The sequence below is a fragment of the Musca vetustissima genome, unplaced genomic scaffold (genome assembly GCF_032173495.1).
Source record: "Musca vetustissima isolate MV318-11 ecotype Yass unplaced genomic scaffold, APGP_CSIRO_Mvet_v1 utg28528, whole genome shotgun sequence".
Classification (NCBI taxonomy): Eukaryota; Metazoa; Arthropoda; class Insecta; order Diptera; family Muscidae; genus Musca; species Musca vetustissima.
This window is the reverse complement of record NW_026882033.1, coordinates 104,872-119,836: the sequence shown is the minus strand read 5'-3', so window position 1 is coordinate 119,836 and position 14,965 is coordinate 104,872. Positions and strand designations below refer to the sequence as shown.

General features: G+C 35.9%; 1 protein-coding gene across 3 annotated transcripts in view; it reads right to left on the bottom strand.

Annotated features, from left to right (window-relative positions):
• Window positions 1–5,782, bottom strand: part of LOC133328155 (transcription factor GAGA) — a 198,834-nt gene extending 193,052 nt beyond the window's left edge. For all 3 annotated transcript variants that reach the window (XM_061536710.1, XM_061536711.1, XM_061536712.1), the window contains exons 1-2: window positions 5,592–5,782; window positions 5,361–5,525 (exon numbers count right to left, since the gene is read on the bottom strand). In XM_061536710.1, coding sequence (XP_061392694.1) covers window positions 5,361–5,525; window positions 5,592–5,738 — 312 coding nt within the window. In that variant the 5' untranslated portion in view covers window positions 5,739–5,782. The remainder of the gene's footprint in view (window positions 1–5,360; window positions 5,526–5,591) is intronic.
• Between the last annotated feature and the right edge of the window lie 9,183 nt (window positions 5,783–14,965).

The following is a 14,965-nucleotide window of genomic DNA, read 5'->3' as shown; positions in this document are numbered from 1 at the left end:
CACCCCAGGTACTCAAACCAAATTTGACATTGACTTGGTAAGGAAGATGGTCTCATCGGACGTAGGATGAATGAAATGCAAAAATAGGCCCTGGTATTCAATAGGAATACCTTCTTCTTTTCTCAAAGTTCACCATCTGATCTGCTATGAGAAGACCCAAGATAGGTATAAGACCTTCTGGTCCTCTATGAGAACTCCTTCTACCTTATGGTCTCCTATAAGAGAACCTATTTGGTCTTATACGAGGAGTCTTTCTTGTCCTCTACATAAACCTATGAAAATGAGAGGTTCTTCTGGTCTTATAGGGAGACCTCCTGATCTGCTATGAGAAGACCGAAGATACATAGGTATAAGACCTTCTGGTCCCCTATGAGAACTCATTCTACCTTATGTTCTCCTATAAGAGGACCTATTTGGTCTTCTACGAGACTTTCTCGTCCTCTACATAAACGTATGAAAATGAGAAGACCTTCTGGTCCCCTATGATAATTCCTTCTACCTTATGGTCTCCTATAAGAGAACCTATTTGGTCTTCTACGAGACTTTCTCGTCCTCTACATAAATGTATGAAAATGAGAATTTCTTCTGGTCTTATAGGGAGACCTCCTGATCTGTTGTGAGAAGACTCAAGATAGATATTATGAGAACTCCTTCTACCTTATGGCCACCTATAAGAGGACCTATTTGGTCTTCTACGAGATTTTCTCGTCCTCTACATAAATGTATGAAAATGAGAAGTTCTTCTGGTCTTATAGGGAGACTTCCTGATCTGCTATGAGAAGATCCAAGATAGGTATAAGACCTTCTGGTACCCTATGAGAACTCCTTCTACCTTATGGTCTCTAAAGAGGACCTATGAGACTTTCTCGTCCTCTACATAAACGTATGAAAATGAGAAGACCTTCTGGTCCCCTATGATAATTCCTTCTACCTTATGGTCTCCTATAAGAGAACCTATTTGGTCTTCTACGAGTCTTTCTCGTCCTCTACATAAACGTATGAAAATGAGAAGTTCTTCTGGTCTTATATAGGCGGACCTTCTGATCTTCTACATGAATATCTCCCGGTCTTCTATAAAAAATACCTTCTAAACCTTCTACGAAAATAAATTCTGTTCGCCTATGAGAAGACCTTCTGGTCGTATAGAAAAAAAAACTTCAGTATTTTTAGGAATATCCTCCTCCCCTTGCCTTCCTTAGGAATATATATTCTAGGCACTTCTGAACTGTAGGTTATGGTACATTTCATTTTTTAAAATTAAACAGTCAGAACCCCATCTCTGTAATGTATGCTAACAGTGATGTTAGTCTATGTCACCCTGTTACTTAAAGAAAGGATTGTGTGTTATAACAGGGTGACCACAAAAAACATCATTTTTGTGCATCATCGTAAAAACGTAATTTCACCACATGTGGTTAGTTAACATGGTAGCCAAGTTCTAAACCATCAACTGTTTATTTTTAGCAAATTCCACCACCAACATAAAGACAACATTCACTACAGACTGTTAACTGCAATAAAATAAGCCCGCCTTTAATTCACAGAGTTGAGCGTATGACAGAGGCCGTGATTACACAGACAGGTCGTCATCATATGGTTGTAAATGATGTTTTAATAGCATCATGGTCTGGAGAATCGAAAATTCCTTATGTGGATGAAATCCCTTTTGCTAGTCTACCTATATTAAGAACCCAGAAGGACAAATTCGCCATAGGTCAAGCTATGGAGCTATGTCTAAATTAAATTTTAGAAGAAAACGCTTTATATGTTTGTTTGGTTGGGGCTATTGTAGAATAATTTTGGGAATGAGGAATAAATCGAATGAGGAATATTTTTGTGAAACATATCGAGTCCTTGGACATTTTTATACCCTCCACCATAGCATGGAGGGTATATACATTTTGTTTTTCCGTTTCTAACTAATCGAAATAATCATTTCTGACCCTATTAAGTATATATTAGGTGGGAAAGTGAACAATTCGATTCATTTTACAGTTTGATAAAGGCGAAAATGCAAGCCAAGCGGCTAAAATTGTAAATGGTGATTATGATTCCGATACTGTAACAGGCAATTATGTGCAATTTTGGTTTCGTAGATTCCGTTCAGGAATTTTTGTTGTTAAAGATGCACCTCGGACAGGTCTTCGAAAAAATGCCGATAAAATCGGTGAAAGGATCGAAGTTAACGGGGCATGTTAGCAGTCGTAACATCGCTCAGAATCTAAAAATCGACCATAAAACTGTTTTAAACCATTTACACAAAGCTGGATTCAAAAAGAAGTTCGATATCTGGGTGCCACACCAATTAACAGAAAAATTGGTTGGATCGAATTTCCATCTGCGAAGCCGCCTTGGCCAAACGGAATGAGATAAACCCATTTCTTAAACGGATGGTGACGGATGGGGATGAGAAATGGATCACTTACTACGATAACCCTGTGCGAAAACGATCGTGGTCAAAGAGCGGTGAAAAACCTCAAACAATGGCCCAAACTAGGACTAACGGCCAGGAAGGTTCTGCTATGCATTTGGTGGAACTGGAAGGAGATTATTTATTATGAGTTGCTTCCATATCAGAGATGGCCTGTCAGAAACAGTGACGTAAATGACATACATTTCCGACGTATAATACATACGTCAGAAACGTCGGAAACCTACCCAAATCCATTAGGTTTTTGACAAAATAGCAATTTCCATTAATCAATCTGGATAATACGCATGCTTAACTCAAATTAATATAAAATTTCAAAATTTTCTTCTAAAAAAAAAAATTAGTAATTTTTACAGTTCTAGCAAGGTATAGTGAGATATATGTAAAAATAATATGTATTCTTGAAAATAACTGTATATGCTCATAATATTGAAATAAATGACGTTTACTACATTTATTACATTTTATACAGGTATATGACGTTTTCGACGTTTACACCTTTTTGACAGTCGAAAACCAAAAAAATCGTCACACGGGCCATCCCTGTTCCATATGGCCAAACGCTAAATTCTGATCTCTACTGTTTGAAGTTGGTCAATTGCTATCTTCAAACAGTCCAGAAACGGACGGAATTGGCTAATAGGAGAGGTGTCATGTTCCACCAGGAATTTCGAGAGCTTGGTTGGGACATTTTAATGCAACCGCCATACAGTCCGGATTTGGCACCATCGATTATCATATCTTTTTCTTGCATTACATTTTTTTAATGATAAAAAATTGGTATCTAGGGAGGATTGTGAAAATCGACTACTAGAATTGTTTGCAAATAGAGAGCAGGCATTATGAAGTTATCAACAAATCATACAACAGAACTGTGCATATTTGGCGCAAATCCGACATTCCGAAGCATGTTAAATGAAAACCAATAGGTTCATATAAAAATCATGGATTTCTTTTTCCCCAACCTAATATATTCTTGATCGGCGTAAAATTCTATGACGATCTAAGCATGTCCGTATGTCCGCCTGTCTGTTGTAATCTCTCTAGCCTCTAAACGAATTGAATTGAATTGCCAAAATTTTGCATAGAGTCATCTCTTGTCTGAAGGCAGGTGAAGTTCGAAGATGGGCTATATCAGTCCATGTTAGCTATACCTCCTTATAAGGGTGCCCTCCCATTTTCTATATTTTGAGATTCCTAAGCGCATTTTCAACCGAATTCGCTGAAATTTGGTACAATGGGTTCTTATTGAGTTCCAAATGTCTCCACAAAAAATTATCAATATCGGTCCACTTTTACTGGTACCCTATAAAGGTATCGCCCAATTTTCGTTTTATGGGGTTCTTGAGCGTGTTTTTTAACCGAATTCGTTGAAGTTTGGTGCATTGGGTTCTTATTGGGTAACAAATCTCTCCATCTCTCCACTAAAAACAATATATATAGTTCCACTTTTTTTCCGGTAGAACCCATATAACGGTACACGCCAATTTTCGGTATTTTGAGGTTCTTGAGCGCGTTTTCCAACCGAATACGCTGAAATTTGGTACGTTGGGTTATTATTGGGTATCAAATCTCCCCACTAAAAATTATAAATATCGGTCCACATTTTCTGGTAGCTGTCATATAAGTGAACCACCCAATTTTCGGTATTTTGAGGTTCTTGAGCGCGTTTTCAGCCGAATTCGTTGAAATTTACTACATTGGGTTCTTATTGAATACTAAAGATCTCCACTAAAAATTATAAATATCGATCCACTTATTCTGGTAGCCCCCATATAGTGATACTCGCCAATTTTCGATATTTAAGGATTCTTAAGCGTGGGTTCTTATTGAGTACTAAAGGTCTACACAAAAAATTATTAATATCGGTCCACTTATTCTGGTAGCCCCCATATAACGGTACCACACAATTTTCGATATTTTGGGGGTTCTTGAGCGAGTTTTTCAATCGAATTGGCTGAAATTTGGTACATAGGTTTCTTATTGAGTTCTAAAGGTCTCCACTAAAAATTATAAATATCGGTCCACTTTTCTGGTACCCTGCATTTGGTTCTTATTGAGTACCAAAAGTCTCCACTACAAATCATAAATATCGGTCCACTTTTTCTTGTAGCCCCCATATAACGGTATCCCCAAATTTCTCGCTCGTTTTTCAATCGAATTCACTGAAGTTTGGTACATTGGGTTCTTATTGAGTACCAAAAGTCTCCACTAAAAACCATAAATGTAGGTCCACTTATTCCGGTAACCCCCATATATATCGGTACCCACCAATTTTCAGTATTTTGCGGTTCTTAAACTCGTTTTTCAATAGAATTCGCCGAAATTTGGTACATTGGGTAGAACTTTTTTAGCAATCTTAGATCAAGTCCCAATATTATGTGGGGCAGGGTGCACCCGTTGGCCCCATCTTCAAACTGTATAGAGGTCTAGTAAATTATTATGATCGATATGTCTAGTTCGCTGAATATTGAATTTAAATTTTTGTTCTCTAAATACGAGGTTTACACTTTTTAATACTTTTTACAGGGAAGGTACTAGACTGATTAGTCCAATAGGATGATAGGGCTCCTATAGACCTTAAAAAATCCAAGCCTCCTACTTATAGTCCTTGAAAAAAAAATATTAAAATAAATCTCAATCTCCTCCTTATAGTCCTCTAAACATTTTAGGGGGAAGGAACTAGAATGATTAGTCCAATAGGATGACAGGGCTCCTATAGACCTTAAAAAATATTTAAAAAATCCAAGCCTCCTACTTATAGTCCTTGAAAAAAAAATATTTAAAAAATCTCAATCTCCTTAAAATTTAAAATTTTTTTAAAAAATCCTCGCCTCTTACAGGCCGCTAATATGACTAGATTTATTTGCTATTTAAGGTTCCAAATTTGAATATTCTTAATTTTTAACTAATTTTCTAATCAACTTACCTGTAATTCAGATTCGGTAACATCAATTTCACCGCGATATACAAAATCAATGATGGTTTTCAAATCTGTGAATATAATATCGCCCGGCAATATAATCGTTGGATGTTTGCAGGGATTCTCAAGGAGAAGCTTTTGAAAATATGATGAACAAGCGGATAGGACCACCTGGAAGAGAAAATCGAAAATATGCATTAATATGAGTAAACCCCAATTGTATTCAAGTGCACATACCTTGTGGGCCTTGAGTGAACCATGTTCACAGGAGAGGGTGACATCGACAAACGATAGATCCTCGCGCAACTGTTGGAACACCGAAGTCATGGTGTTCTGATAGTTGTTCCATCGTAAACTAAAATATTGATGACTTCGTTGAGCCATTTTGTTGCCGTTGTTTTTCTTTTTGTTGCTCGTATTTTGTTGTAATTGTTGTTATGGGGGGGTTTGTTGGTTTGCTGGTTGTTGTTGCTTTGCCTTAAATTGGCGTCACGTTGTTGTTGTAGCTCTTCTTCTTGTTGTTCTTTTTTTCTACTATTTAATTGATCGAAATAGTAGTATTTGTTTGATATAATGACGATGCTGAGCTGCTAAATTGTTGTCTGCTCTACAGCGCACGTTCGGGTGTAGTCACTTTGCCTAGTGAAATAATAGTTGTAGGCGCTGGTGCTGTTATGCAAATTTTTTCTTTCGATACAAAATTTCCAATTTTTTGTATATAAATTTTAATTCAGTTTTGTTGTTGTTGTTTTAATTCAATAATATGTTCTGAAAGAAATAAAAAAAAATTATTAATAAAAAATTAAAAAAAAAATATTTAAAAAATATATTTGTTGGTAAAAATCGGCGCAAGGTAATAGTCCAGTTTCAGAAAATTTAGATTTCATTCAAACTTTGCCCATTTTATTATTTCTTCCAAACTTAGTTCAAGTTCGAAGATGGGGAATATCGATCCACTCCTTCTAGAATCTCCCACACAGGGGCTAGGCCTAAATGCGGGCTATAGTTCATATATCGAAACTTACGTTCTACTTATTTATCTCGATATCCTCCGCAGGCGAAATGATTACAACAGAGACTGATTTAACGATTCGTCAACGCCCAGACGAAACGGCTGAAGCTAGAATCTTGAAATTTTGGGTGAGCGTCACTCTTGGTCCAAAGGTGACTGATAAGGCTGGGTTTTTGGAAATTCGTACTAGAACGGTACGAAAAGTACTAAACAAGTACTAAATGTGATACCATTTGTATTTGGCGAACCGGTAGAGCTAGAAATTAAATTTGGATTGGAGGTCGCTGATGGAGGGTAGGATAGATGTACCAAAGGGTTTTTTTTTGGAAATTCGAACTATAACTATCCGAAAAGTACCAAAATGTACTTAATTTGGTACAATTCTGTAGCATGTGATTGGATAGAGCTAAAAACTTGAAATTTGGAATGCGAATTAGGGTTGATATGTAGAATCTATTTAAGGAGATGGTTTTGCAAGCGTCGTGTACTCATGTATACGAAAAGTTACTATATGGTACTATATTTGGTACACATTTAATTTGGAGATACAAATCGAACTGGAATCCTGAAAATTGAAATTAACATTACAGTCGGAATGTGTTTTTTCGAAATTCCGAACTATAACAATCCGAAAAGTACGAAAATGTACTAAATTTGGTACAATTCTGTAGCATTTGAACGGATAGCGGTAAAAACTTGAAATTTGGAATACGAATTTGTGTTGAGATATAGGGTCTATTTAAGGAGATGGTTTTGAAAGCGTGTACTCATGTGTACGAAAAGTACTATATGGTACTATATTTGGTACACATATTTAATTTGTAGATACAAATCGAGCTGGAATCCTGAAATATGAAATTAACAATACAGTCGGAATGTAGGATTGGAATATGTACGTAGTTTGGAGCTTTTTTACATATAAGTACGAAAAGTACGAAATCGTACTATAATTGGTACAATTTGGATTTGGGTGAACCGGTGGAGCGGGAACAATGGAATTTGGTGTCAGGATCACTGTATGGGGTCAGAATTCAATTTAAGAAATTATTATTTATGGGTACTAAATGGTACTAAATTTGGTACAATTTGAATTTTAGGCGAACCAATAGAGCTAGGAATAATGAAATTTGTAGTCAGGATCACTGTTGAGGTGTAAGATTGAGATATGTATGAAGACATTTGTACTAATGGGTACAAAATTTGGTACCATTTGAATTGTGAGTGAACCAATAGAGTTGGAATTTGGAGATACAAATCGAGCTGGAATCCTGAAATTTGAATGTAACATTACAGTCGAAATGTAGAATTGGAATATGTACGTAGTTTTGGAACTCTTTTATTTATGTGTACGAAAAGTACTAAATCGTACTATTATTGGTACAATTTGGATTTGGGTAAACCGATAGAGTGCGAACAATGGAATTTGATGTTAGGATCATTGTAGAGGTGTAGGATTGGGTTTTAGGACTCAATTTAAGGAATTATTACTTATCGGTGGTACTAAATGGTACTAAATTTGGTACAATTTGACTTTTAGGTGAACTAATAGAGCTAGAATCATGAAATTTGGAGTCAGAATCATTGCTGAGGTTTAAGATTGAGATATGTAGGAAGTTTTAGAAAATTGTGTTAATGTGTACCAAATTTGGTACAATTTAAGTTATGGATGAAGCGATAGAGTTAGAATCCTGAAATTTGGATTTAGGATCACTGTGGGCGTTTAGGGTTGAAGTATGTAGGAAGTTTTGGAAAATGGTACTATTGTGTACTAAATTTTGAACAATTTGTATTGTGGGTGAACCGATAGTGTTGGGATCTTGAAACTTGGATTTTGTATCACTGTGGGGGTGTTGGTTTGGGGTAAGAAAGCGGTTCTGAAAATTTGTACTACTTTGTACTAAATTTGGTACAATTTGAATTGTGGGTGAACTGATAGAGTTTCAATCCTGAAACATAGATTTTGGATCACTGTGGGGTGCAGGATTGGGTTAAGATGGATGTTTTTGAAATTCGTACTACTGTGAACTAAATTTGGTACAATTTAAGCTGTGGGTGAAGCGAAAGTTGGAATCCTGAAATTTTGGTGTAAGAAGGAGGTTTTGAAAATTCGTCCTACTGTGTACTAAATTTGGTACAATTTGAATTGTGGGTGAACCAATAGAGTTGGAATCCTGAAATTTGAATTTGGAATCAATGTGGGGGTGTTGGTTTGGGTTAAGTTGGAAGTTTTGGAAATTCGTACTACTGTGTATTAAATTTCGTACAATTTGAATTGTGGGTGAACCAATAGAGTTAGAATCCTGAAATTTGAATTTAGAATCATTGTGGGGGCGTAGGATCAGGGTTTGCAGGAAGTTTTGTTAGATGGTTGAGGAGGGTACTTATGGATACTTAGAGAGCGAATCATGAAATTTGGTACTAAGTGTTACTCAAATTTAATTTATGGTCGATATTAATGGGTGGATTCTTTTCTGACATATGCAGTTTTCTGTGAAAATAAAATAATATGTTAATACATGTTTAAATATTTCCTACATTCGATCTTTACCGAAAACAATAGGGGTCTTTATTGGCCCGAACACATCCTACATGCAAAATTTCGTGAATATTGTTCCATAACTGTGGCCTGTATCGTGTTTACAAATTATAATGGAGAGACGGACGGACGGATCGACTCAGCTAGTCGAGATATGACCATCGGTATACATAAAGGTGGGTCTAGGACCAATATTTCGCGGCGTTGCCAACTCTTGGTGCTACACAAAGCTATAATACCCTGACAACATAGTTGTGTAGGGTATAATATATAATATATACACGCCTCTTACAGTCCCCAAAAAATGTATTTTTTTTTTAATCTAAGTCTCTCACCGTCCCGTTTTACAAAAAATCCATGGCTCCTGTAGGCGTCGAACAAATATTTTTAATAAATCCACGCCTTTTATAGACCTAAAAAAATATAATTTTGAAAAATCCATGACTTTTATAATCACCGCAAATTAGTTTTAGAAAAAATCATACTCCTGTGCCTGTCCTTGAAAAAAATCTTTAAATATATTCTTCCCATTTTTTTTTTTTCAAATCTTACTACAAATCAATGACCTTTTTTTCGAATAGCCTTTTGCAAAATATGTTTCTCTAATTAGAAATTAAAATAATAACCTCCAAAACAATTGTATAGTTGTTGTTGCTCAGCTCTGCAATTTGCATAAATCCGACAACAACAGCAACAATAACATCGAGATTTTCTACATGTATAGGCAGATATAAAACAATAACCCCTTTATATCGACTGGCATACATGTACAGACGTACAGACAAATACAATTTTCCAGGGTGACTTTAATTTTTTTATACCGCTCGGTCCCCTGTCACTTCGCTCCCCTTGATTTTCTTGCATAAAATTAAAAAAATAAAAACCGAAATCCAAGACAATGCAGCAAAATACAACAACGACGACGACAATAAATATCTGAAGCAATACCCATACCTCGTCGAATTAAAACGAAAATTGATTTTGAAATGTATTTAAAAAAAACCCTTCAATTGCATTTTTTGCAAATTGCATTGTTCGATGGTGGTGGTGGTGGCATATGGCGTTCGGTGGCTGCTACAGAGTTGCCATTTAATTTCAAAAAAATACGAAAAAATATTTTTGAAAATCCACGACTTCTAGGGACATCGAAATTTCCTTTTTTTGATTCTAAGCCTCCAAAAAAACTCAAAAAAATATTTTTCAAAAAAAATATTCGATTTATGCGTGTCCGTTCGTCCGTCTGTCTGTCCATGTTAAATTGTAAACAAAGTACAGGTCGCAATTATGATTCGAATTGGATGGAATTTGGCACATCACATTTATTTGGCCCAAGGACGAACTCTATTAAAATTGGGAAAAATCGGTTCAGATTTAGATATAGCTCCCACATATATTTTCGTCCGATTTAAGTTAAATGGTGCACCAAAGACCCTATATATTCTTCGATTAGCACGAAATTTAGCATAGCGTACTGAATTGAGCCTACAATGATGTGGGCTATGTTTCGTGAAAACCAGTTCCGATTTAGATATAGCTCCCATATATATTTTCGTCCGATTTAAGGTAAATGGGCCACCAATGTCGCTATATATCTTTCGATATGCACGAAATTTGGAATAGGGTACTGAATTAGGTCTAGAATGATGTGTGCTAAATTTCGTGAAAATCGGTTCAGATTTAGATATAGCTCCCATATATATATTTTCGTCCGATTTAAGTTAAATGGTGCACCAAAGTTCCTAAATAGCTTTCGATTTGCACGAAATTTTGCATTGAGTACTGAATAAAGAGTAGAATGGTGTGTGTTAAATTTCGTGAAAATCGGTTCAGATTTAGATATAGCTTCCATATATATAATCGTCCGATTTAAGGTAAATGGTGCACCAAAGTCCCTAAATATCTTTCGATTTGCACGAAATTTGGCATAGCGTACTGAATTGAGCCTACAATGATGTTGCCTAAGTTTCGTGAAAATCGGTTCAGATTTAGATATAGCTCCCATACATATTTTCGTCCGATTTAAGATAAATGGGCCAACAATGTTGTTATATATATTTCGATTTGCACGAAATTTAGCATAGCGTACTGAATTGAGCCTACAATGATGTAGGCTAAGTTTCGTGAAAATCGGTTCAGATTTAAATGTAGCTCCCATATATAGTTTCGTCCGATTTAAGGTAAATGGTGCACCAAAGTCCCAAATATCTTTCGATTTGCACGAAATTTGGCATAGCGTACTGAATAAAGAGTTGAATGTTGGGTGTTAAATTTCATGAAAATCGGTTCAGATTTAGATATAGCTCCCATATATATTTTCGTCCGATTTAAGATAAATGGTGTGCCAAAGTCTCTATTTATCTTTCGATTTGCACGAAATTTGGCACAGCGTACTGAATTGAGTCTAGAATGATGTGTGCTAAGCTTCGTGTAAATCGGTTCAGATTTAGATATAGCTCCCATATATAGTTTCGTCCGATTTAAGGTAAATGGTGCACCAAAGACCCTATATATTCTTCGATTAGCACGAAATTTAGCATAGCGTACTGAATTGAGCCTACAATGATGTTGGCTAAGTTTCGTGAAAATCGGTCCAGAAAAAGATATAACTCCCATATATATTTTCGTCCGATTTAAGGTAAAAGGTAAAATGTTTTTCTTGTTTTTTTCTGGTGTATTTTTTCCGACCAAAAAAAAATAATTCATCCCAAAAACTGGCAACTCTTTTTCCCCCCAATTCTTGCAACAATTCACACAGCGAGAGTATCGTTCGTTGCATTTGAACTGAAAAACCGCAGAGCCTCTTTAGAGCTCAGCGGGTTTTTTGTACACAGAATTTTGTTTGCCTCACGAAAAAAATATTTTTGTTGTTGTTTTTTGAGTTTACCTTGCTGCAAAAGATCTTAACAAGCTTAGCAGAGTAGTGGAAGGTATTGTAAAGCTTAACCATTGAAGAGTCAATGGCAGCACAACAGCTCAAACAAAGTCTGTCGATATTTTTCAGTGAACAACAACCAACAAAAAAAATTCTGTTTTACTGTGAATTTGTAAAAGAACAAGAGGAAGGCGAATACAAAAACTACAAACAAAAAATAGTGGCGGCATTTCAATACCCACCAAAAAAGAGAGAAACTTTTTTTCTGTGCTCGAAAAACATGTTGCTTTGTATTGCAGCAGCAACAGCATCCCTATAAAATGATTCGGAGGAGGTAAATAGTTAGAGGTAGGTATAAGCGTTGCTAGTTTTGAAAACTGTAGAGTAACTGCAATAACAACTACTGCTGATGAATACAACAACTGCTGCAGCAGTCATTACTGCAGGAAGCTGCCATAGCGCAGTTGTCAAAAGCATTTCGGTCTTTTTTTTCTTTTTTTTTTTTTTGGGTAAAATCTCAACAACAATGGGGCATCGTTTGTTTTTTTGGGATTTGTAAAAGTTTAAAAAGGTAGTTCTCAAAACAATACAACCGAAACAACACAAGGTATTGCATTGTATTTATTTATGGTGTTGGTTTGTTGCGCGACGACAGCCCTTTGGTATTGCCCTTGTTATGTTATTACAGTTGGGGATAAAAGTGATCGAACATAGGCAATATTAAAAAAAAATCCACCCCTTTGTTCAACTTCATATGGTCCTTGAAAAAAACAAATATTTTTAACTAGCATATACCCGCTACTTCGTTGGCGAATGTGGGATGTATTAAAAACCCTATATCGACCATTATTAACATTTTAGAACAATTTAGTACAACAATGTTCTCCTATAGTATGTTTTTCAAATCTACCTCTATATCTCAACCCTACACTTTCATTATGTTATTTTCACAAAATACTGCATATGTCAGAAAAACAAATAAAGCTGCACGTTAACATCGACCATAAAGTGAACATGGTACCATTTAGTACCCAATTTCGTGATTCGAGCTCTAAACCCTGATAAATTTTACCAAATTTAGTTCCATTTACCATACATTATTTTCATAAGTACCCTCCTCAACCATGCAACAAAACTTCCTGCATACCATCAATGATTCCAAATTCAAATTTCAGGATTCCAACTCTATCGGTTCACCTACTATTCAAATTGTACCAAATTTAGTTCACAATAGTACCCATTTCCAAAACCGCCACAGTGATCCCAAGTTTCAGGATTCCAACTCTATTGGTTCACCCACTATTTAAATTGTACCAAATTTAGTACAAAGTAGTTCGAATTTCCAAAACTTGCTACTTAACCAAAACCGACAATGCTTCTAAATCTCAGTTTCAGGATTCCAACTCTATCGGTTTAAATTGTACCAAATTTAGTACACAGTAGTACAAATTTCTAAAACTTCCCACATACCCCAACCCTACACCCCCACAATGATCCCAAATCCAAGTTTCAGGATTCCAACTCTATCGGTTCATTCACAATTCCAATTGTACTAAATATTGTACACAGTAGTACGAATTTCCAAAACTTCCTACTTAACCCAAACCTACAACCTGACAGTAGTCCTTATTCCAAGTTTCAGGATTCCAACACTATAGGTTCACCGACAAATCAAATCGTACTAAATTTAGTACATAGTAGTACCAATTTCCAAACCTTTCTACATACCCCAACCCTACGCCACCACAATGATCCCAAATCCAAGTTTTAGGATTCCAACTCTATCGGTTCACCCAAAAATCAAATCGTACCAAATTTAGTACACAATAGTACCAATTTCCAAAACTTCCTACTTAACCCAATCCTACACCTCCACAGTGTTCCTAAATCAAAATTTCAGGATTCCAACTCTATCGGTTCAATCACAATTCAAATGGTACCAAATTTAGTACACTTAGTACAAATATCTAAAATTTCCTACATTCTCCAACCCTACACCTCCACAGTGATCCCAAATCCAAGATTCAGGATTCCAACTCTATCGGTTCACCCACAATTCAAATTGTACCAAATTTAGTATACATAGTACAAATTTCTAAAACACCTCCAAAAGTTTTAGGATTCCAACTCTATCGGTTCACCCACAATTCAAAATTGTTCCAAATTTAGTACACAGTAGTACCATTTTCCAAAACTTCCTGCATACCCCGATCCTACACCTCCACAGTAATTCTTAATCAAATTTTCAGGATTCCAACTCTATCGATTCATCCACAATTGAAATTGTACGAATTTCCAAAACTTCCTGCTCAACCCAAACCTACACCTCCACAGTGTTCCTAAATAAAAATTTCAGGATTCCAACTCTATCGGTTCACCCACATCTCAAATTGTACTAAATATAGTACACAGTAGTACCAATTTCCAAAACTTTCTCCATACCCCAATCCTGCACCCCCACAGTGGTCCTTAATCCAAGTTTCAGGATTCCAACTCTATCGGTTCACCCACAATTCAAATCGTACTAAATTTAGTACACAGTATCACCAATTTGTAAATCTTCCTACACCTCCACAGTGTTCCAAATTCAATTTTCAGGATTTCAACTCTATCGGTTCACCAACAAATCAAATCGTACTAAATTCTGTACATAGTAGTACCAATTTCCAAACCTTCCTACATACCCCAATCCTACACCCCCACACTGATCATAAATCCAATTATCAGGATTCCAACTCCATCGCTTCACCCACAATTTGTACCAAATTTAGTATTTGTACCAAATTTAGTACACTTAGTACAAATTTCTAAAATTTCATATATACTCCAACCCTACACCTCCACAATGATCCCAAATCCAAGTTTCAGGATTTCAACTCTATCGGTTCACCTAGAATTCAAATTGTACCAAATTTAGTACCATTTAGTACCCATAAGTATTAATTTGTTAAACAGAGTCCTTACCCCAATCCTACACCTCTACAATGATCCTGACTTCAAATTCCATTGTTCGCGCTCTATCGGTTCATCCAAATCCAAATTGTACCAATTATAGTACGACTTAGTACATTTCGTACACATACGTAACAAATTTCGAAAACTACGTACATATCCCAATCCTACACTCTGACGGTAATGTTAATTTCAAATTTCAGGATTCCAACTCGATTTGTATCTCCAAATTAAATTTG